The following is a 22,866-nucleotide window of genomic DNA, read 5'->3' on the forward strand; positions in this document are numbered from 1 at the left end:
TGAGAAGACCAAACCTAAGGATAATAGGAATAGAAGAGGGAGAAGAATATCAACTAATATATTCTTAGTTATATCAACATAGTAAATATCTTCAAGAAAATCGTAGAATAAAACTTCCCTACCCTTAAGAATGAGATGACCATGAGCATAAATGAAGCCTACAGAACTCCAGATAGAGTGGACCAGATAAGAAATTCCTCCTGACACATAATAGTCAAAACACCAAGTGCCCAAAGCAAAGAAAGAATACTAAAAGCAGTAAGGGAAAAAGGTCAGGTAACATATAAAGGTAGACCAATCAGAATCACACCTGATATCTCAACAGAGACTATGAAAGCTAGAACATCCTGGACAGACATCATGCAGATCCTAAGAGAACACAAGTGTCAGCCCAAGCTGCTATCCCCAGAAAAACTCTCAATCACCATAGATGGAGAGACTAAGATATTCAGGGACCAAACTAAATTTACACAATATCTGACCACAAATCCAGCACTACAATGAATTATAGGCGGAAAACCCAATACAAGGAGAAAAACTACATTCCAGTAAAAACAAGCAAATACCTAAGCAAGAAAACCAAAAGAAGAAAGACACAGAGGCACAATTCTACCTCTAAAAGATAAAATAGCAGGAAACAGCAACCACTATTCTTTAATATCTGTTATCATAAATGGACTCAATTCCTCAATGAAAAGATAAAGGCTATCAGATTGGATACATAAACAAAATCCAGCATTTTGCTGCTTACAGAAAACTCAGAGACAAAGACAGACACTATCTCAGAGTAAAAGGTGGGGAAAAAAAAACTTTTCAAGCAAACAACCCCAAGAAGCAAGCTGGAGTGGCAATTCTAATATCGAATAAAGTAAATTTTCAACCAAAAGTTGTCAAAAAAGATAAGTACGGACACTTTTTTACTCATTACAGGGAAAATTTGTGAGGAGGAACTCTCAATCCTTAACATAGATGCTCCAAATGCAAGAGCACCCATATTCATAAAAGAAACCCTACTAAAGCTCAAAAAATACATTGTACCCCACACAGTAATAGTGGGAGATCTCAACTCCCCACTGTCATCAATGAATAGATCATGGAAAACAGAAACTGAACAAGGACACAGTGAAACTAGCAGAGATTATGAACCATTTGGAATTAATAGACATCTATAGAACATATCCTAAAACAAAAGAATACACCTTCTTTTCAGCAGCTCATGCCATCTTCTCCAAAACTGACAATATAATCAGTCACAAAACAAGCCTCAAAATAGATATAAGAAGATTGAAATACTGCCATGCATCCTATTAGATCACCATGGTGTAAGGCTGGTCTTTAATAACAACAAAGACAAGAAAAAGCCCACATATAAAGCTCAAGTGCAAGTGGAACAAAGATCTTCACATTAAACCAGATACACTGAAACTATTAGAAGAGAAAGTAGGGAAAGCCTTAGAACACATAGGCACAGGAGAAAATTTCCTGAATAGAACACCAATGGCTCATGCTCTAAGGTCAAAGATTAACAAATGGGACTTAATGAGATTGCAAAGTTTCTGTAAGGCTAAGGACACTGTCAAGAAAACAAAATAGCAGCCAACAGATTGGGAAAAGATCTTTACCAACCCCACATCTGATAGAGACCTAATATACAAGGTACAAAAAGAACTCAAGAAGTTAGACACCAGAGAATCAAACAACCCTATTAAAAATGGGGTACAGAGCTAAACAAAAATTTCTCATTAAGTTTTCAATGCGTACTATCAAACCTTTAAAAAAATCAAGTACTGACTAAGAATATATTCATATAGTTTTATGTAAAAATTATTTTAAAATCTGAAACAAAAGTACTGACAAAAATGTATTGTATAATTTTATGCAAAAATGCTTAAAATCTGTACATTTATCTTTGTTTTATAAAATAAAGTTGTAAAAAGAAAAAAAAATCTCAATTGAGGAATATTGAATGGCTGAGAAGCATCTAAGGAAGTGCTCCACATCCTTAGTCATCAGGGAAATGCAAATCAAAACAATCTTGAGATTCCCCCTCACACCAACCTGAATGGCTAAGATCAAAAATTCACATGACAGCAGATGCTGGCGAGGATGCGGAGAAAGAGGAACACTTCTCCACTGTTGGTGAGGTTGCAAGCTAATACAACCACTCTGGAAATCAGTCTGGCGGTTCCTCAGAAAATTGGACATAGTACTACCTGAAGACCCAGTTATCCCACTTCTGGGCATATACCCCAGAGAAACTTCAACATATAACAAAGACACATGCACCGTAATGTTCATAGCAACCCTATTTATAATAGCCAGAATTGGAAAGAACCCAGATGTCCTTCAGTAGATGAATGGATACAAAAATTGTGGTATATTTACACAACGGAGTACTACTCAGCTATCAGAAACAATGACTTTATGAAATTCTTTAAAAAAATGGATGGATGCATGTAGAGAATATCACCCTGAGTGAGATAACCCAGTCACAAAAGAACAGACATAATATGCAGTCACTGATAATTGGATACTAACCCCAGAAAGCTCTGAACACCCTAGAAACAATTCACAGACTATATGAAGTTCAAGAAAAAAAAGGTGAAAAAAAAAGAAAGAAAATGAAAAACCATTATGCTTAATCTTTACACACCACGAAAACTTTGACTATTTCTAGGTTACATCTTGTTTTACATGTACTTTTTGTTCATTGTAACTAGCAAGATCTTAATGCGTACTATCAAATCTTTAAAAAAATTCAAGTACTGACAAAAATGTATTCATATACTTTTATCCAAAAATGCTTAAAATCTGTACATTTATCTTTGTTTTTTAAAATAAAGTAGTTCAATTAAAAATAAGTTCTTAGTGATCAGAGAAATGCAAATCAAAATGATCCTGAGATTCCACCTTATACCAATCAGAATGGCTAAGATCTAGAACTGAGGTGACAGCACACACACACACACACACACACACACACACACATACACACACACACACACACACATGCTGGAGAGGATGAGGAGAAGAGAAACACTACGTTTTTGCTGGTGGGATTGCAAGCTGTACAATAACTCTGGAAATTAATCTGGAAGTTCCTCAGAAAATTGGAAATAGATCTACCTGAAGATGCACCTGTACCACTTTTGGTCATATACCCAAAAGATATCATACCATACCACATGGGCACATATACTATAATGTTTCTAGTGGCTATATCTGTGATAGCCAGAAGCGGGACACAAGCAAGATGTCCCTCAACCAAAGAATGGATACAGAAAATGTTGTTTATTTACACAATGGAATGCTACTCAGATATTACGAACAAGGACATCATGAGTTTTGTATGCAAATAGGTGGAACTAGAAAATATCATCCTGAGTGAGGTAACTCAGACCCTAAAGAACATGCATGGTATGTACTACTAATAAGTGGATATTAATCAGAAATTATAGAATACCTAGAATATAATCCATAGAACTAAAGGTTAACAAGAAGAAGGGCCCAAGCAAGAATGATTCAATCCCACTTGGGGGGTGGGGGGCAGAGGGAGTGAGGGACCTAGGTGGGCGAGTGGAGGCAAAGGTGGAACATGACCAGGTATAAGGTGGGGAGGAGACAGCAGAAAAACCCTGAATGAATGAAAATATGCAACTTCAGGAGCTAGGAGGAAGGGGGACCTGCTAGAATATATCAGAGATCTGAGAGGTGAGAGACTCTCAGGACTCAAAGGGAGAGAACTTAGAGAATTTGCCCAACAGTGGGGAGAGGGAACATGTAGAGTCCACCTCTAGTAGAAATACAGGACTTCAAGTGTAGGGATGGGGTTGCCATCCCAGAGTAAAATCTCTGGCTGAGAATTCTTCCTATCTAAAAGAACTGCAGGGACAAAAATGGAGAAAAGGCTGAGGGAAATGCAGTCCAGTGACTGGCCTAACTTGGTATCCATTTCAAGGGTAAGCTCTTAGGCCTGAGTGTTTTACTGATGCTGTGGTGTGCTTGTAAATAGGAGCCTAGCATGGCTCTCCTCTGAGAGGCCTACGAAGCAGCTGACTGAGACAGGTGCAGATACACCCAACCATTGGACAAAAGTTGGGTACCCCTGTGGTTGAATTATGAAAAGGCTGAGCAGAAGAGTGATCACATAAGAATCCCAACAGTCTCAGCTAACCAGGACACCCGAGATCTCTCTGATACTGAGCCTTCAACAAGGCAGTATATATGAGCTGGTCTGAGGCCCTTGACACATAATACAGCAGAGGACTGCCTGGTATGGCCTAAGAGAGAAAAGATGCTCCTAATCCTGAAAAGACTTGAGGCCCAAAGGGTTAGGGAGGCCTGGAGGTGGGCATTCTTTTGAAGACAAAGGGAGGAGGAATGGGATAAAAAACTGTGGAAGAATTGTCTGGGAGGGGGGCAATGTCTGGACCATAAGAAATATAAAGGTAAAAAAAAAAACAAGAACATTGAATAAATATCTAGACTATTTGCTGAATGAGCTCACCTTAATTTACTTATTTGCATGGATAGTTTACTTTGCGAGACTGAGACCAGAGATTATTTCTTCAAATCTGATTGTTAGGTCTCAGGATGCCCATATATCCAGAAATTAGCAAAAGCTGAACTAGAAAAACATTTCTGGAGGTTAGATAAAACCAAGAATTCCTTGGGAACTTTTGGAAATTGTTTCCATCGGCCAAAAGGACTCATCCCTTACCATTGGCAGAAGGGACATTTTGCTACCTGTGGCACCAATTAGCATATTGGTATCTGGGCTCCTTCAGTATCACAAATCCTTGTTATATCTTTCAAAATCCATGCCCCACAACTATGCATCCTCTATAATTCTCATGATTTGTCTGTTCCACGTCCTCTCTATTACTATTTTAAGATTCTCTCTCTCTCTCTCACCCTCCCTCCCTCCCTCCCTCCCTCTTTCCCTCTCTCTCTCTCTCTATTCTCTGGTTCCTGCTCTCTCTTTTCCCTAAACCTTGACTTGTCCAGTTTGCTTCCTTCTTTCTGAACTCTTCCAGATGCCTCTGGATAGTTTCTTTCTGTTATTCACAAGAAAAACAAACAAACAAACAAACAAACAAAACCCTTCTTCCTAATATTGGATCAGTGGTGCCAGCAGTTTCTATATTCTAAAAGTCTAAATCCAAAAGATATAAATGACATGCCTAACGCCCTAAAGGATTACCTCATTTGATCTGATAGAGAAATCAGAAAGAGAACTAAGTGCCCTAGTTTTAATTTACTCCCACATTTCATTCTATTACTACAGATGTAAAAATAGCTTCCCCAAATCCTATATGAAGATCAACGAGCCTCTTCTGCTAAATCAAATGTTCTTATGCTTCTCTTGGCCTGCTTTGCCCTTTACATTCCCTCTGTGATGTATGGTGCTTGGACTAATTTGTGAGTGACATTGGGAAGTTAGTAATGTTAGTTAAACACACACAGACACACACACACACACACACACACACACACACATACACACACTAAAAGTTGCTAAAAGCAAATGGTAAAGGGAGGTTTGGGGGAGGGGATTTTGTAGAGTCCCAATCACAGAGCCTTTAACAATTTCTGATCTAGGTTACATAAACCCAAAATGCACATGAAATTATAGGTTTTGTGCTCAGGCTCCAGCCTTTAGTGTTACCTGGGGATGGTGGGACCCAAAAGGGTTGACTTTGTGAGTGCTCTTGCAGGAGATTGCAGAATGGAATTTTAGTCTCTCTCTCTCTCTCTCTCTCTCTCTCTCTCTCTCTCTCTCTCTCTCTCTCTCTCTCTCTCTCTGTTTACCCTTGTGTCTCTGTCTCTCCCCCTCCCTTTCTGTCTTCCTTTCTCCGAATCCTGGCCTCCATGCACCACACTTCCCTGCCATGGTATATTGCTGTGCTAGAGGCCGCAAAGCAACAGTGTGAACCAAATATGGACTGAAACTTCCTCAAGTGTGAACCAAATTTAGTCTCTTTTTTTTTTTTTTTCTTTTTCCAAGCTGATTATCTCAGTTATTTGTGAGAGAAAGGAAAGACCGGAACACCCAGGTGATAGCCTAAGTCCTTAGAAGTTGAGACAGGGAACACATGATGTTTAGATGAGTCTACTTTAGGATAGAGATTCCTGAATGCAAAACATTCAGCTAGGAAGCCCACCAGGGACGAATGAGAAAATGGAGCATCTGCTGCTACCCAGCAGATTCCCTTCCTGCTAATAGCAGGATTAGGTGTCCTTGCAAAAAGAAATTACCCACTTTGTATCCTTTTACTTCTGACTCATTATCCAAGGCCTTCACTTGATCCCAGTTGAGGATAATTTTGGAGTCCGATGAATTCCATATGATGTTTCCAGGGGGTTGACTTGGTGCTATAAAAAAATTAAGATAGACGAAGTCACAGATTATTAAATCTCAATGGATTCCGAGGAATATCCCCTTACTAGAATTTGAGAGTAGAGGCAATTTAATGGGCGATTGCACTAATATGTGTCTTCAAGGTCACTGAAATCTGACAAGATACAGCATTGCAAATGGAAAAAGATTCAGTTGGTCGCCTACCATTTATAGCTAAAAGAAGTAGTCCTTCCCAGTGTGGAGAAAAACATTTATCTTTCTGTCCTCTGGAGCAATGAATTTGGCATGCTATTCTGAAAGGTTCAGTTAAAATGCTAAGGTGCATTTGAATCCATATAATGATACCAATTAGTATGCAAATGATCCCTGGGAGGTGGGGATAGGTAATGAACTTGGAGTATGTTTGATGAATCCCCAAAATATTTCTGAGCAACTCTGTCCTTACGTGGCTTTCTGGTCGTGACATTGACTGTTGCACTTGAGGGTCCTGTCCCAGCTGAGTTATATGCTTTGACAGATAAGTGATACAGAGCACTCCCTTTCAAGTTGGTGATTTTTGTGGATGTCTGATTTCCAACTGTTCGTATTTTTCTAGCATTTTCTTCCTTGTCATCATGTCTCCAATATTTTACCTGAAAAAATAAAAATAATGGACCTTGGAAATTACAACCACTGGGGATACCTCATCAAGTAATAATATTGTTATGCTATTTTTATGATAGAGGTAAATTTTGATGTTAACTCATAGACAGAGCTTTTAGAACAAGATTTACATCATGTACAAAATTATCCACAGTAAGAAAATCTTTTCTCTTATTTTCCCACTGAGATTGCCAGTGTGGAGAATCATCAATGACTATTTCTCTCATTTTTCCATGCCTTTGTTTTGATTCCAGGTGATTTTGAGCATATAATATTGAAAAAATATTTTAAAATTAAAAACAAATTGTGTGTGTCGTGCACGTGCATGTATGCTGGAAACTGAGCTCAGAATTTCTTCAAGAACAATGACCACTCCTGACTTCTAAAGCCATTGGTAAAATGTGGTCTGACAGTAGATTCTTCAATGCTTCTATTAATGGTACGCTAGAAGTAGGGCTCTAAAACAGATACCTGTACAAGGAAATGTGGGTCTTTCCCCATTAGTGAACATGCCATAGAAGTCCCACCAAAAGATGTAGATTAAATGCACTGATCTCTGTCTTACCTCATAACCTTGAATTCGTCCTCTGTTCTTTCCAATAGGGGAGGCCCAGAAAACTTCAACATCTGTGGCAGATAGACTCCTGGCAAAGATACTGGCTGGTGGCTTGGTGGGTTCTGCAAATCAATTCAGAAAAATTTACTATTAGGTCAGCTTCATCAAAACAGGTTTTTTAAAATGGGGTTAGAAGGCAAAAATAACCCATGGCCATATGTCCTTCATCCTTGAGATAAACAATCTCTCCCCCAGATAAACAATTATAATCTATAGTCTGGTGGTTAAGAACAGATACTTCTGAAGTCTTAAAAAGGTCTACACTGCAGTAAATGGAACTAAAGTGACCCTATGGGAATTTTTCTTAATCAGCACGTTGTTCAGGTAGCTCTTTGTTAGTTGGTTTATAGTCTCAGTTGCTAGATTATGAGGACAAGAGAGAAGGAAACAAGCATAGTTAACTGAATTGACTACAATTCAAGAAAGCTGCTTGGGGGCTTAGTTTTATAAGGTAGTCTCTGAAACCTTAAACAAGTCGTTTACAGTTTCTGGGACTCAGTATTCCCAAAAGCAAATGGTAGATTGAACCAACAGTTTCACATTCTAGTTGTTTGTGCCAGAGTTTTATGAGTGTTGTACACCATTTCTATATAAAATTTTCTTTTAATACGCTGCCTTCCTAGTTTAGCCATGACTTAAATATTAACATTCACAAAATTTTACCTTGGATAACTGTGTACTTTTTAAAAAGCAATTCAAGTCAGGACATAACTATTTGATAACTTTAAAACTTCAACTGTTCCAGGGACCCATTGGCTGACAAAAGCACCATCTTCTTTCTCTTAAGCCTCAACATGTTATAACAAAGCCCTCTTTAAAGCCAGCACATTAATCTTTTATAATTTAGTCTCAATTTGTATGCTCTTCTACAGTGCACACTCCAGGAAATATTGGACATGGGGATCTCTGTTTACACATAACAATAAGATTCTACTTATGTGTTAATTCAGAATTTTTTAAGTGTCTCTTGAGACAATAGCAGAAAACCTCAGTCATCCTCAGAAAACAGTCTCCTTCATGAGAACATATAATAAAATTTCAAAACTTTAAATATGTTGCCAGGAACATTATCATAGCAAAAAATGCAGATGCTGTAAATATTACAGCTACAAATGATACTCAAGAAGTGAGACATAAACAGACACCTATTCCATGTAGTAGGGCTAAGGAACCACAGAAAACCACTGCTATTCAAAGAGAGGCCAGAAGAATGAGTAGGAACTTATAATGCGAGTAAGACAGGGAACCGAAAATGCAGAAGCACATGCAAGGGGACAGGTTTGGTTTGGATGGTCCCCAGTCTTTTGCTTATAGTATGCAGGGGAGAGATGTGAGAATCAGCAGAGAGGTAGACCATCACCACCTCCATGGGAATCATTTCTCTACAAGGAAAGAGAACGTGTAGTTTCTTTGATGACTCCAAACTAATGTCTCAATTTTCAGATGCTGGCCTGTGATTTAATTCTGAATATCATCATTACAACAACAATGATAAGCTCTGAGCATGCTGAAGACTGTGTGAGAGGCATTCTGAATGCAGGACCCTCCCAAAAGAAGTAAATAATGTGTGAGGACCTTTGAACATTATGGCAGTGTGAAAGGTAATCAAGCTGCTTTGTGATTTTCCTCTCCTAGGAAGTGAGAGTCAGAGCAAAATGGCATCAAACAGAAGGGATGTGTGAGAGCAAAACATTCTATCTTCATATTTGTTGAAATGGATAAAATATGACTTTTTAAAAATCATAACACAGGTATTATGTATGTATGTATGTATCAAGACACACAGAAAAATAAATCTGAAGATAACAGAGGGTACTTGCAAGCTTGGATGGTCCTTAGCAATAGAATCAATTGATGGAAAGCCATGTGATTTTTATAGGTGATAGAGTTGTAACTAAGTTTTTTTGTTTTGGTGACAGATACAAATATGTACCCTAGGAAGGTCTAAAACTAGATAACATGCCTCAACCTTCCATATTCTGGGATTACTGGTGTGTACCCATAAAAACTAGATAACTGGTCTCTCTCTCTCTCTCTCTCTCTCTCTCTCTCTCTCTCTCTCTCTCTCTCTCTCTCTCTCTGTGTGTGTGTGTGTGTGTGTGTGTGAGAGAGAGAGAGAGAGAGAGAGAGACAGAGAGACAGAGAGACAGAGAGACAGAGAGACAGAGAGACAGAGACAGAGAGACTATGGTAGATAGTGAGCCAGTGTTTTTATAGTATACTTGTCTATTATGAAGATATCCTTTTGATTTATATGTATGTTATACCCTAAGTTGATCAAACATCCAGAAAGGAACACGATTTAGAATTGAAGAAATATCAAGGTAGCATGAACCATACCTTCTTCAGCAGAATACACCAACGTGGTGGGGCTGAAAGGGCCTTCCCCTTTGTTATTGAAGACACCCACTTTAACCTCAAAGGGAGAGAACGGACGCACGCTTTCATTCCGGAACACATATCTGGAGGCATCAGCTGAAGCCAGCACAGTCAGCATCCAGATCATTTTGCCATGTGGCCGGAAGGCTACCACATAACCAAAGCCTCTGCCATTCTGTAATTCCTCAGGGACTGTCTGGGGAGGAAGGGAGGTTGTACTCAGAAAGCATAGTAGCTTGCCTGAAATATTAAAGGGGAGACCCCAACTCTTGCTTCAGTGAATTCAACTTTTAAAGACTATTCATCGACAATTTGAATTGGGTTTTATTTGCAACCACCTTTTTAATTTAACCTGTTCCTGATTTTCATGTGGTTCCAGATGTACTATAGCCTTGGAAATAAACTGAAGATCAGCTATGAAGAGATGGGCTCTAGTAAGGTGGCCTCAACTCTGAAACAGCTACAAATGATGCCCAATTAACCACACGGCTGATTAAAACCAAACCAAAACTAAATCAAACAAAACCCTTTCTATCATGCACCATCCAGTAATCATTTTCCTTGGGTGTCTAATAGATGAATGAATTCACAAAAGAGGGCCATCTCCGCTCAGGCAAGATCCTGCCCCTGAGGAGACTCTGGGCTCAGGTGGAAGTGAGGAACAGATTTCTTTCCTTTTCCTGCTGGTGCTCTGAGTGAATGAAAGGCTTTTTATTTCAGGGGACATTGTCTAAAATCTTTGGAACACATTTCAAACCTTTTTCTGAAGCTTCCACCTCCTCTTTCAAAATCAATTTTTAATAAATTGGTCGCTAACCTTCCTCCAGGTTGTTTAAAGAAATACCTCACAGCCCAGAAGCAAAGCCAACTGCCAGGAAATTGTTCTGGGACACTCAATCTATAGCTGGCAGATGTTTAAATCAATTGGCCATGCAGCAATTCAGAAAGAAAAGAAAGACTGGTTTTCTCTGAACCAGACTTCCTTGTTTTTTTTTTTTTTTTTTTGTTTGTTTGTTTTTGTTTTTGCGTTGTTTTTTAAACTTGTGTTATCTCCTCTTTCATGATGGTCTTTCCCGTGAGCAGTCATATTAAAACTTGCTTCAACAATGGGTAGCCAAACACCTTCACTTCCTGATAGCCATTAATAGATTTATTGGAAACAGAGGGGGACAGTTCCTAGCTTCTAGTCATATGGAGGACAGTAACAAAATAGCCCAGACAAGTTCATGTCCCTTTGGTTCTGTGACAGATTTACCTCCCAAGTTATAACCAGTTCAGATTTGCTGCCTCCACCACCACTGACGTTAGCCGGGGTGACTTCAGGGACTGCAGGAGAGAAGATAGAAACCAAGTTATTTCAAGTGCCAATGGAGACCAGGAAGGCTACGTAGATTGGATGCCTCAGTGTCAGTGAATATTTGGGCACATATCCCTTTGCTTTTGGATATCAGAAATGACATCTATAAGGGGGGCACTGTAATGGCTTACAGAAGCCAAATCTATCAAGGAAATTGCTGTTAATTACCTGTTTCTGGTTCAATGGAGTATACACACTACCAGGTACCACTGAGCAATTGTTTAGCTCCAACCCTAAAGACCTAGGGTTCAGAGGAAGAAAGGACTGAAGAATCTGTTTTCTTGCTTGGTTAGACATTTATTAGCCATGTTGTGGTAACACAGGAGAAAGACAGGACAAACTGTGCCCACGTGGAGCTTACAATCTAGTGGGAGGGTGAGAGCACATGCAGAGCATCACAGAGAAACGTGGACAACACCCAATGATGTTGCAGACAGAATGGAGAAGAGCAGTGGTGTTCTGTAGTAGCAGGTTGCTCAGAGGAGCGCTGGGCTAATAGCTTCTCAGAAGAAGGTGAGCTTTGAGCTGAGTGTTGAAGGAAGTGATGGGCTTAGGTTAGCCCCTGGCTCACTGTGCTTAACCTCTCTGATCCCCAGTTTTCGCTGTAAAAGAGGGGAGATCAGACTCACTTCCTTCTCCAGATTACAGGGCAGACTTGAGTTATAGATTTAGAGATGTGGGAAGAGAGTCTAAGGCTAGTTATGCCATCATCTAAATGAAGGACCCAGGCAGATTTTTTAAGTATCATACTGGGGACTGCAGCTAGCCAGCCAGTATATGCTTGATTAAAGGCAACAATACATAGATTAATTTTTTTTCTTTCAATTTTAAGAATATGGTGAAATTGCTAGTCTGCTTAGGATCTTAGTATTCCTTTACAAATTGTTATTTTCATCACTGGGGTGCTACAGTGGCCATAAAACAGGATCCCCTAGTTTATAAGGAAATAATCTGCTCCAGCTGGATGTACAGTACTTTCATTCTTTGTTTATCATACAAGCTGTAGGCAGGTTACTCTCATTCTTCACTTGTTGCAATGGTTTACATCCTAAAATAATCCTAGCAATGATTTCTGAGGAAATGTTCCCTGTGATTTCTTTGTAGTTTTTTTTTTGTTGTTGTTTGTTTGTTTTGTTTTGTTTTGTTTTGTTTTGTTTGTTTCTGATACATGAACCAAAAAAGAGAGAGTTGACTTTGGAGGTACTATGTTGTTTCGTGCCCCACCACTGACTGGGCTCAAACAAAGAGAAATAAGAACTTGATTAAAGCTTACTACCCACAAGGTTGAGATTCTCCTGGCCTGTTGTATGATCATTATGAGGGGAAAGGTGTGTAAATATAAAACTCATTGAAGGCAAGGATCAGGAAGAAGTCAAGATTTCTCCTTAAGACAGTGGTTTTCAACCTTTCTAATGCTGTGACAATTTAATACAGTTCTTTATGGTGTGGTGATCTCCAACCATAAAACTGTTTTTGTTGTTATTTTATAACTAATTTTGCTACTGCTGTAAATCATAATGTGAATATCTGTTTTCCAATGATCTTTGGTGATACCTGTGAAAGTCTCATTGTATGTCCAGGTTGAAAAACCATGGCCTTAAGGAATGGGAGCTGCTAGAATATACAATGCATATCCTGGGTGGTACTCACGAGCCTCTTCTGTCCTCCGTTTCTCCGAGGGCCTGCTGGGTTCCCCAATGCCAATTACATTAGCTGCAACAGTGCGGAATTCATATTCAACCCAGGGGTTCAAACCCACTACAGTTGCCGTGAATGTCTTCCCATCAACAAGTTCTGGAACTAAAAGGTATCAAGAGGTAAGTGAGAGGGTTTAAGAGAATCCACTCAGGGTCAAGACATGCAGAGGGGATTATGGGAATATCTACCTCTGCTACCCCCGCCATCACTTCCAAGCAGGGCATCATAGTTATTCTACTGGGATAATGATGAGGACATATGAACATGCCGTTACATCAAATTCACAAATTCTAGTTCGTGCTTTCTTTTTTCCCCTTTTCTGCTTCTGTGTTAGACTCTTTTGTCATTTTGACAAATACTTCAGAGAAAAATCTCAAGAGGGATAACTATTTTGGGTCAGGGTATTCGAGATGTTGGTCTAAGGTTGTCTGGCTTCAATGCATGAGACTTAAAGCCAGGAAGAGTACCATGTTGGTGGGAATGTGGTATCTCACAGCTAGAAACATGGTGTCTGGGAAATAGAAACAGGAAGGGGCCAAGGACAGGGTATTCTTCAAAGGAGTAACCTAATGACCTAATGACATACCTCCTCCAGCTAGATCCACTTCCTAAGCTTTCATCCCCTCCCAAAATAGTACCAGTGGCTTAGCATAAAACTTTCATTGCATGACCCTATTGGGGACATTTCATGTTGAAATCATAACTCTGTTGTTCCTATCAGAGAATCAGTAATAACAATATTTTAAACTTTCTTTGCTCATTCATATTAATGTTATATTTCCTTTGGTAAAATTTTATTGTCATTGCTTATAGATCTTAATTCTTTTTCCAATCCCAACACCTGCCAACAATTCTTTTTCTTTTTCTTTCTTTTTTTTTTTTTTTTTTTTGAGATAACATTTGAAGTAGAAATTAGACAAACAGAAGTTCTGCAAGCAAGGTACACACTCTTTTAGTCCCAAGGGACTGCTGTGTGGCTTTGATGTTTTGAGGCAGAAATAAATGTTAGGTCCAATTTCGTGTAACATATAAATCGTGTTGTCAATCCAATTTTTATAATATTGTGTTAAATTTTAAGGACCTCATATATATTTTGATCAACCACTTCCCTCCAATTCCTTATATTTATCACATCTTATAAGTGGTTTCCTGGAAAAGATCATCCAGAGACTGCCTTATCTGGGGATACACCCCATATGCACCCAATAAACTCAAGCACTATTGCTGATGCCAAATAGTACTTATTGGCAAGAACCTGATATTAATGCCCCTCCGGGGCTCTGCCAGCAGAAGCTTGCAGCTAACCATCAGACTGAACACGAGGACCTCAATGAAGGAGCTAGAGAAAGGACTGAAGGAGCTGAAAGGGTCTGCAACCCCACGGGAAGAACAAAATTATCAACTATCCAAACCCACCACAGCCACCAGTGACTAAAACACCAACCAGTGAGTTCACATGGAGAGACCCATGGCTCTAGTTGCATACATAGCAGAGGATAGCATTGTCTGGCATCAATGGGAAGAGAGGCCTTTGGTCCATTGAAGGCTCGATTTCCCAGTGTAGTGGATGCTGAGGTGCTGAGGTGGGAGAAGGTGGTTGGGAGAGGGAGCACCTTCATGGAGGCAATGACAACATCACCCAGCATGCAGTAATGGTACCTGTACTGACAGCTTGCCAGCCCACGGAGAATGGAGTCCTAGCTTGAATGACATACATGGTGATGGGGCTATGGTTGTCCGGTCCAGGTCTCCAAGAAAGCTGAGCAGTGGTGTCTGTGATTTCATCTATGGTCACAGCCTCAGGAGGACCTGGAGGACCTGTCAGAGGGCAAGGCATTCATAATTGGGCAGCACACTCAAATGTCCAAGTATAAAACCTACTCACTTAAATGGGTACTAAGTCACTCAATCATTTGATTAACTACCTACATGTACATCCCATTTTGTTTTAAAGCTACTGAGTAAGAAGAACCTAGTTTAACTTTGAAACTATAGCAATGAACTGACACATGTCACTTCCTTGCAGAAGCTCACAGACTATAGGGGGAAACACAAATAGGCAAAGAAAGAATAAAGGAAAATCCTCATGTTGGGGCATCATCCACCATACTGCATTCAGCACATGCCTGAGCTTACAAACAAAGGGACTACTATAAAAATGGCCAGTCCTCAAGAGTCACAACAGTCCTCAACAGTCCTCTTTGAAGTAATTCCAAAACTGGGTTAGAGTCTAACATCCCCCTGGATGTTAGTTTCTGTAAGTCATGCCTATATTTTTCTACTTATTCTCCTGATGGTTACTGCTTTTCTACTTCTGTGTACTTAAATCATTGAAAAGGGAAGAAATCCTATTTAAACAGTGGTTTGGAGATCATAAACAGAGGGCTAGAAAAACAATTAGAAGATGAAGCATCAAGAGGGTCAAAGGAAAGACACGGGACTTTCTTCCTTGCTATTATTGAAAGCTGTGTCCAGAGAGTTAAATGTGATTTTAAAAATGTAGCTCAGATATCAGTTAGTTTATCACCTTGGAATAGAAGGTGATGATGAGTGTCTTGGGTGATTAACCCTTACTTGTTGGGCAGACATGAGGAGCGATTCCTAAGAAGTATTTTATAATCCCCAAATTAGCAATCAAATATACTCACAAAAGATCTCTGGGCTGAGATAAAAAGGGCACTTCTCATGGAGTAGGGAAAAGATAATGGAAATTCCCAGGTAAGATTTTGTTTGGAAATCTCCTTCACCTTTATGCTACACCCTGCATTCTCTCTGCTTCTTTAAAAATCACGTTTATAGACTCACAGGTGAGGCTAAATTTATCTTCTCTCCACCACTTCTGAATGAAATGCCTGCAAATGTGTATGTTGGAACTGATTAATTTTCCATGGTGACATTTCAGCAAGCCAGTCTAATGCCATCTAGACAGAGCTCACGTGACCTTTGGTCTTTACTCCTAATAACCAGGTAAAGTCCTGAAGTCAATCTATGCTCCTTTGTATCTGACCAGCTTTGTTTGCCTGGTATTTCTACCCTTTTTCTTTATTAATGCTGTTTGAGAGCCTTAAGAATCTCCCACAAATAGAAAAGTGTTCCCTTTTAACTGCTCAAAGAATTAAATCAATAGGAGCTATCTGAGTTGCTTTGTGGCCACTGTGTAGGAAGCAAATGAAGGGGTGGTAGGGGCCTGGCACTGAAGGGAGGAAGATGCTTTTGGGATCTCTCTTATCCTTTATCTTCCTGTCACCCATCCCCAGCAGTGTGTAGCTGTGCTCTTAGGGACTGTTTACTTTCTTGTAGGGAAATTGGATCCCTCTTTCAACAATGACAATGACAACAGCAACAAGAAAATGTCCACTGGACAAAACATGAGATGGTTTTGTCCCAGCACAAGAAAAACAACTATTTTGATGCTGGTGTCTGCCTCTTGCTCAGGGAAGGAGGCCTTGCTGTTGGCCATGAGACACTTGCAGATTAAGTAAAGCAAGCATCAGGGAATTAGAGGTTCCAGAGTCAACATACAAACTTCTTAAGGGCAATGGAATACATTTCTGTCTCCTCACTGCAATGTGGATGAAAGATGCAAGGACAGAGCAGGCAGAGATAAGATGAAAGATTGTGGTTTTAAGTGTCATATGAATTTATTGGCCTTATTAACTGATTAGGCTAGACTTTCTTTTAGATTGCGTTTGCAAATTCTTTTTGGTATGCAATGCTATTTTCTGTGAAATGAAGTATACAATATCATTTAAGAACTTCAAGTACTACTGATTTAAATATTTATTAGTCAAATTTATTGGTTTTTAAACTGCTGATCTGAACATTATCCTAATTAAGTGGAGGATAAATTACCAGAAACAGAATTCCTTTGTCCCTAAGGAGAGAGTAGATCAGCTGTGGTGTGTTTTTAAAATGGAAATAAACACATTTTTATACATTATTCTGTGGGCAGATCTACCTAAGTTGAAAATGTAATTTTCGATTTTTTAAATCTGGCCTTTAACTTTATGGCTCATGTTCTTTTAAGGCAATTAACAGGTAGCTAAAGCAGTCATAATGGGAATGCAATATTTCTTTAACCTCTCTTGACAATTAGGTTGCTAATTCCTGTGCATTTCCAATCCTTGTACCTGTTCAGGGCATACAGCAATACTTTCTATTGATTCTCAAAATAGCTTATTCCCTGTGCACACAGATTCACCCTGCCTCCAATCCTGAGCCAGGGTTTGTATTTTAGGCTCAAGTGGCTGGCCAAAAATCCTCATCATTAACAGTTAGGAATTCTGATTAATGAGTTTTGGGGCCTGAGATTATCTTGATGCTCCAGGTTGGCTTTTCTTCATTTGCTTTTTTGTTTAGCAGGGTTGGAGCCTAAGGCTTTAATGCACGCTAGGCAAATGCTATATACATTTATATACCTATATACCATGCAGTTATACTGTTAGCTTGATTGCAAGTTTAAGACTTGAAAGTAAACAAGCAAACAAACAAAAAACTGTTCAGTATACAGTTTCACAGAGCTTTTAATTTTATTGATTTTTTTTTGATGGATTAGAAATGGTTCAATGGTTAAGAACACTGGCTGCTGTTCTGCAGGACCTAGGTTCAAATCTCAGCATCATTATGGTAGCTCACAACCTTCTATTACTCCTTAGGAGTCACTGGTCTCATCCTCTGCTGGTCTCTGTGAGTACTGCATGCACACAACCCCATTTTCTTTTTCTGTTGGTTAGGTGTGTTGGCACACACCAGTAACTACAGCACTCAAGAGGCTGAGGCAAGAAGATTGTTAGTTTGAAGCAAGCTGCTTTAAAAAAAAATCTTCAAAACCTTATTTTTTTTTTTTTTTTTTTTTTTTTTTTTTTTTTTTTTTTATAAATTGATTTGACGCCTGGAATTTTCTCCAGCTAGTGGAATTATTTAGAGCAGCCATATCTGCACAGTTTAGGTTAGTACTAAGAGTCTCCCCAAGGTCGATATATAAAATGCCCTCCTATTCACTACATTCCAAGAAAATGGGTGTTTGTTTCCCCATCAAGTCATATTTTAAAACCAAGGCAGCTCTTTTGGAATGTGGACCAGGAATGGAATTGTGTTAGGAGACTGCTGGGTGCTTGTGAGAATACTTCAAGAAAATAAGGAAAGAGTCTTGTGACCACAAATTCTTCAAAACACAAAATTGTATTTGGAGAATGTTTTTATGCTCCTCCCAGATGCAGCATATAGGAATGAGTTCACGTCAGATTAGTCATTATTGGTTGCTGGTGTTATTCAATTAAATGTTTATATGCCTCTATGGGAAAACATGTTTTTGCCATGTGTGACTTGTCCTTGTGATTGAATATAGATGGAGCCCATGAGAATTTTACTTCAATGACCTTTCTTAACCCCCAGAGTATAAGTTGTCTGATGCACCGAATAAAGTTGGTTCTTGCCTGAGACCTTTGGTCTGCTGCATTTGTCAGCTCCATTCTTCCAGATCCTACTACCTTCAGAGTAGTAAACACAACCCTCACAATTTTAGGGGAAGATGAGTTTACTTAAGCCCATGTTACACTACTAGATTAAAACACTAATGTGGTTCATTCCAGATGAAACATAAAAGCGCTCGTTGAATTACTCTAACTAATCGTTTTTGTTAATCTAAAGTTATTCTAGAACACCTGTCAACTCAGTAGTCATAACTGAGACATTCAGTTCGGCATGAGAACTGGACTTTTCAGGGCACTTTCTGGTTATCCATTTTTCATGAAGCATACATGTTCAGGAAATGTCTACAGACTGCTAACCACTGTGCAATATGGTTAGCTTATGTTGTTTTAACATAATTCAAAAAAACATTGAGGTTTTTATGTTGCTGTGGTAGAATACATACATAGACATATTGAAAGGACAAAAAAGAAGCGATAAAAAATAAAAATAAAAGTTGAATACCTCTCACAATCAGGTCCGCAGCAGCAGAGAGTTTGTCCACACTTGTTTGGACCATGCAGACATATTTCCCAGCATGCTTCAGTTGGATGTTTCGGATCATCAAATCACCAGCTGAATCCTGCTGATAAAGTAGAGGAAAGTGGCTACAATTACTTTTTAATGAGCCCTAAATATCATTATCACATGAAGGACACTATGACTAATGGATTTATTTCACACCGGCTGATGAGATCATTAGTGATGCATACCATGGCTATTAGAACTATGTTAGGCAGCCTGAGAGATAAGAACACTGGTGTTGTCTGAGAGCTTATCTTCCACAGGAGCTCAGGTGTCTGGATCAGTCTGCTACCCCTGCTGGCATCACTCAAAGTTACACAATGTGGTTTTTGATGGAGCCTTATGGGTTTCCTTCAGCATGCTCTCAGCCTGTTGCCTGCACCAACATTCTGAGACGTTGACATTCTATATTTGGAAAGAGGAGGTGAGCCTCCATTTAGAGGCATCTGCAAATTTTTCAGCAGAGCCTTGTCTTGCAGCCAGCATTTTGATTGCTCTCAGGTTTGAATTAAAGGATTATGAAGGCCAGACTCTCTAAGGAAATCTTGAATCATCTAGTGTGGAATAGTGCTAATTTGTTTTCCAAATGCCAAATGCATGTTTGATTAGCAGATGAATAGGACTAATTACATCCTAGTGTAGATGCCTATGTGCCCCGAATCCATTTCTACACTGCTCACCAGAAAACCACTTTTTATAAATATAAAGTGATGTTCTCCACAAGACAGTCTACCCTGGAGTTTGATTTCACAGTCTTGATATTGACAAGCTTGGACAGTAAAGCTATGACCACTTCATGGGTTAGACTAGAAATGCTCTCTTCATTCTGACCCCAAACTACAGAGCAAGAACATGACACAGACATTGAAGTTGTTATTTCTCCAAAGAGTGACTCTTTTTAGAATTTTTGTATACACCCAAGACTTCTCAAGTGCTTCAGTTATGTTAACACACTCAATTCCAACATGTTCTGTGGGGTAGGTTATTTACAGACAAGAAAACTCTCACACAAAAAGGCCAGGCAACTTTCTGTAAGTCATGTATGTATCAAAAGACATTTCCAATCTCTGTTGTTTTCTGTGTGTATGTATATACATAACATGTATACATGTTTGTGTGTATGTTGGTACATATATATATATATATATGTATACACACACACACACACACACACACACACACACACACACACACACACACACATATATATATATATATATATATATATATATATATATATATATATATATTTGTATGAGGAGTGTACAACCTCGCCTGTCATTCCTTAAGCATTGTCTTCATTGTCACTTGATACAGGATCTCCTATTGGCCTAAAACTTGCCAAGCAGATGCAGCTGACTGGCAGAGTAGCCGAAGGAGTCTGCCTGTTTCTGTCTCCTCAGACTGGGATTCTAAACATGTGCCACCATGCCCAAGTTTTCTATTTGTTCCAGGGGTTAAATTTAGGTCCCCATGTTTAGCAGGCAGCATTTTACTAACTACTGAACGATGTCCCAGCTCTACCCCTTGTTATTGATGGTAGTTATAAACTCACCTCCATGGAAGAACTTATCCCTATTTGAAAGCAACAAGTCCTCAGTTTCTTCTTTTGTCTCAGTAAAACAGGTCACACTCATGTTTACTAAGGCAAAAAAGAAGTCAGGAGGGCCAATTGTTGCAACTAGGATTAGAAGAAGAAAGACAGGTGTATGTACTGGATACAGAGACTCAGTTTGGAGACTTAGTTGTTTGGGGCCTGTGCCTGCTATGTGATTTCAACTAAGTCTCTTAATCTATCTGCCTCTCAGTTTATTGACCTTTCAAAGACGGATGCCTTCCCTACCGTGCGATGTGAAAATCAAATGAGTCTGGATATCTACGTGAAATCCGTTCACAAACTATGTAGCATAGAGTAAATTTAAACGTGTCTTATTGATGGCTGTGATCAATATTCTTTGTGAGACAATCATGTGAAAGACCTTAAGTCTAATTCAAGAAGAGCTCAGATATATTTTTTAATCTGAAAGTTCTTTTATTTATAACCCTTTTGTTCTTATCCAATTCCACTATATACTGATCACATCTCTGTATAAAAAATGGGAAAATAATTACCAACCTATTTCATAGGGTTTTGTGAGTATTCAGGAGTTAATATAAAGAGATGATTGACAAATGATTAGGTACCAGTTCATGTGATGGGTCTTTAAGTAGTGATTTAAATCAAAACTAAGCCCCATAAAAAATGTGTGCAGAGGGGTGATTTTTTAGGTAGTATATACTTTAAAATGGAAGCCAGATTGATTTTAAGGTAGAAGTCATATTAATTTGGTTGTTGCTGTTTACGTTATGTACATTATTGATTTGACTGCATATATATCTATGTAAGAGTGTCAGATACCCTGGAACAGGAGTTACAGACAGTTGTGAGCTGCCATGTGGGTGCTGGAAATTGAATTTGGGTCCTCTGGAAGAGCAGCCAGTGCTCTTAACTGCTGAACTCTCTCCAGCCCCACCCCTTTAAAAATCCTTATTAAAAGCCACCATATTGGTGCCTGTGGATGGAAACTAAGATGTGCCTGCAGAAAGGAGCCTGGTATGGCTGTCCTCTGAGAGCCTCTGCCAACACCTGGCTAAAACAGATGCAGATATTCACAGCCAACCATTGGACGGAGTCCAGAAACCTCAATGTAAGAGTTAGGGAAAAGGCTAAAGGAGCTGAACGGGATTACAACCTCATAGGAAGAAAACAGAATCAATTAACTGGACCCCTCAGAGCTCCCAGGGACTAAACCACCAACCAAAGAGTATACATGGGCTGGTCTATGGCTCTCACTACATATGGATCAGAAGACTGCCTCATCTGGCATCAGTGGGCAGAGAGGTCCTTGGTCCTGTGGAGGCTTGCTGCCTCAGAGAAGGGAGATACTAAAGGTGTGAGTGAGGTGTGGGGTTGGTGGGTGGGTAAGCACCCTCTTAGAGGCAAAGGATATGGGTGGGATGTGGGTGTGTGTGGAGGGCAGACAATGAAGGGAGATAACATTTGAAATGTAAACAAATAAAATGACTATTAAAAAATTAAAAATTGCCATATTGATATGAAGGTGGAAGCTGTATTCGAATTAAGGAAATAATTTTACCCTGTCTCAGTGATTCATTCTATTAACAAAAGGGTGAGTGTCAAAGAAGCTTACTGTAGCCTAATTCAACACTTAGCAACCTACTAACGGAATTTTGTCGTTCTGTGACTGAGACTATGTTTAGCTATTCTTAAACTTTGGTGAAACTTATAATTTTAATGTCAAGCTGAAATTAAAAAAAAATTAAAGTAAGGCTTGAAGTAAGAGTCTCTGGGATTGAGGTTGTCCTCTCCTTTAGAAAGATCAAACTGTTCCTGAGGTCTACATTTATGTTCCTACCAGATAGAACAAACAAGTAGCAGTGGATTTCAGCCCCATTCCAATGGGAGGGGTCCCTATTCTGTTCCTGAGAGAGCACCGGAGGACATCTGAGAACAATAGCAAAACAGCATCTTTCCTCCAAACCCAACAGGCCGGATTTATCCACCATTGTTTCATTGTGCCGATTCGGGAAGCACATATGTGAATGGTGCTGAATTCAGAATGGCACAGGGTCTCCTCCTCATAGGTGAAGTCATAAACTGTCACCATGAGTGGCACTGGGGCTGCCCAACTTCCCTGTCTTTGGAGCAGTAGTAGATTGCTGATCCTGGTGACAATACTAGTTACAGACAGAAGAGGGGTATTTCTTATGGAAAGAAAATGAAAGCCATTGTTGTTGTTGAAAGTAAGATGGTCTACC

The 22,866-nt window shown here is 39.3% G+C and overlaps 1 protein-coding gene across 4 annotated transcripts in view; it reads right to left on the reverse strand.

The window, feature by feature from the left end:
• The window catches only part of CNTN4 (contactin 4), a gene marked incomplete at both ends in the record, with an annotated part of 500,648 nt that overhangs the window by 10,247 nt on the left and 467,535 nt on the right, over positions 1-22,866 (reverse strand). The window contains 8 exons of one of the 4 annotated variants that reach the window (XM_080914738.1): positions 6,263-6,375; positions 6,807-6,993; positions 7,569-7,681; positions 9,960-10,194; positions 11,254-11,324; positions 13,006-13,155; positions 14,713-14,871; positions 18,988-19,105. In XM_080914738.1, the coding sequence (XP_080770864.1) occupies positions 6,263-6,375; positions 6,807-6,993; positions 7,569-7,681; positions 9,960-10,194; positions 11,254-11,324; positions 13,006-13,155; positions 14,713-14,871; positions 18,988-19,105 (1,146 nt within the window). Of the gene's footprint in view, positions 1-6,262; positions 6,376-6,806; positions 6,994-7,568; positions 7,682-9,959; positions 10,195-11,253; positions 11,325-13,005; positions 13,156-14,712; positions 14,872-18,987; positions 19,109-22,866 lie in introns of all 4 variants that reach the window. The other 3 variants (XM_080914737.1, XM_080914740.1, XM_080914739.1) reach the window with 3 other exon arrangements.

Source organism: Micromys minutus, assembly GCF_963924665.1.
Source record: "Micromys minutus genome assembly, chromosome: 3".
Taxonomy (NCBI): domain Eukaryota; kingdom Metazoa; phylum Chordata; class Mammalia; order Rodentia; family Muridae; genus Micromys; species Micromys minutus.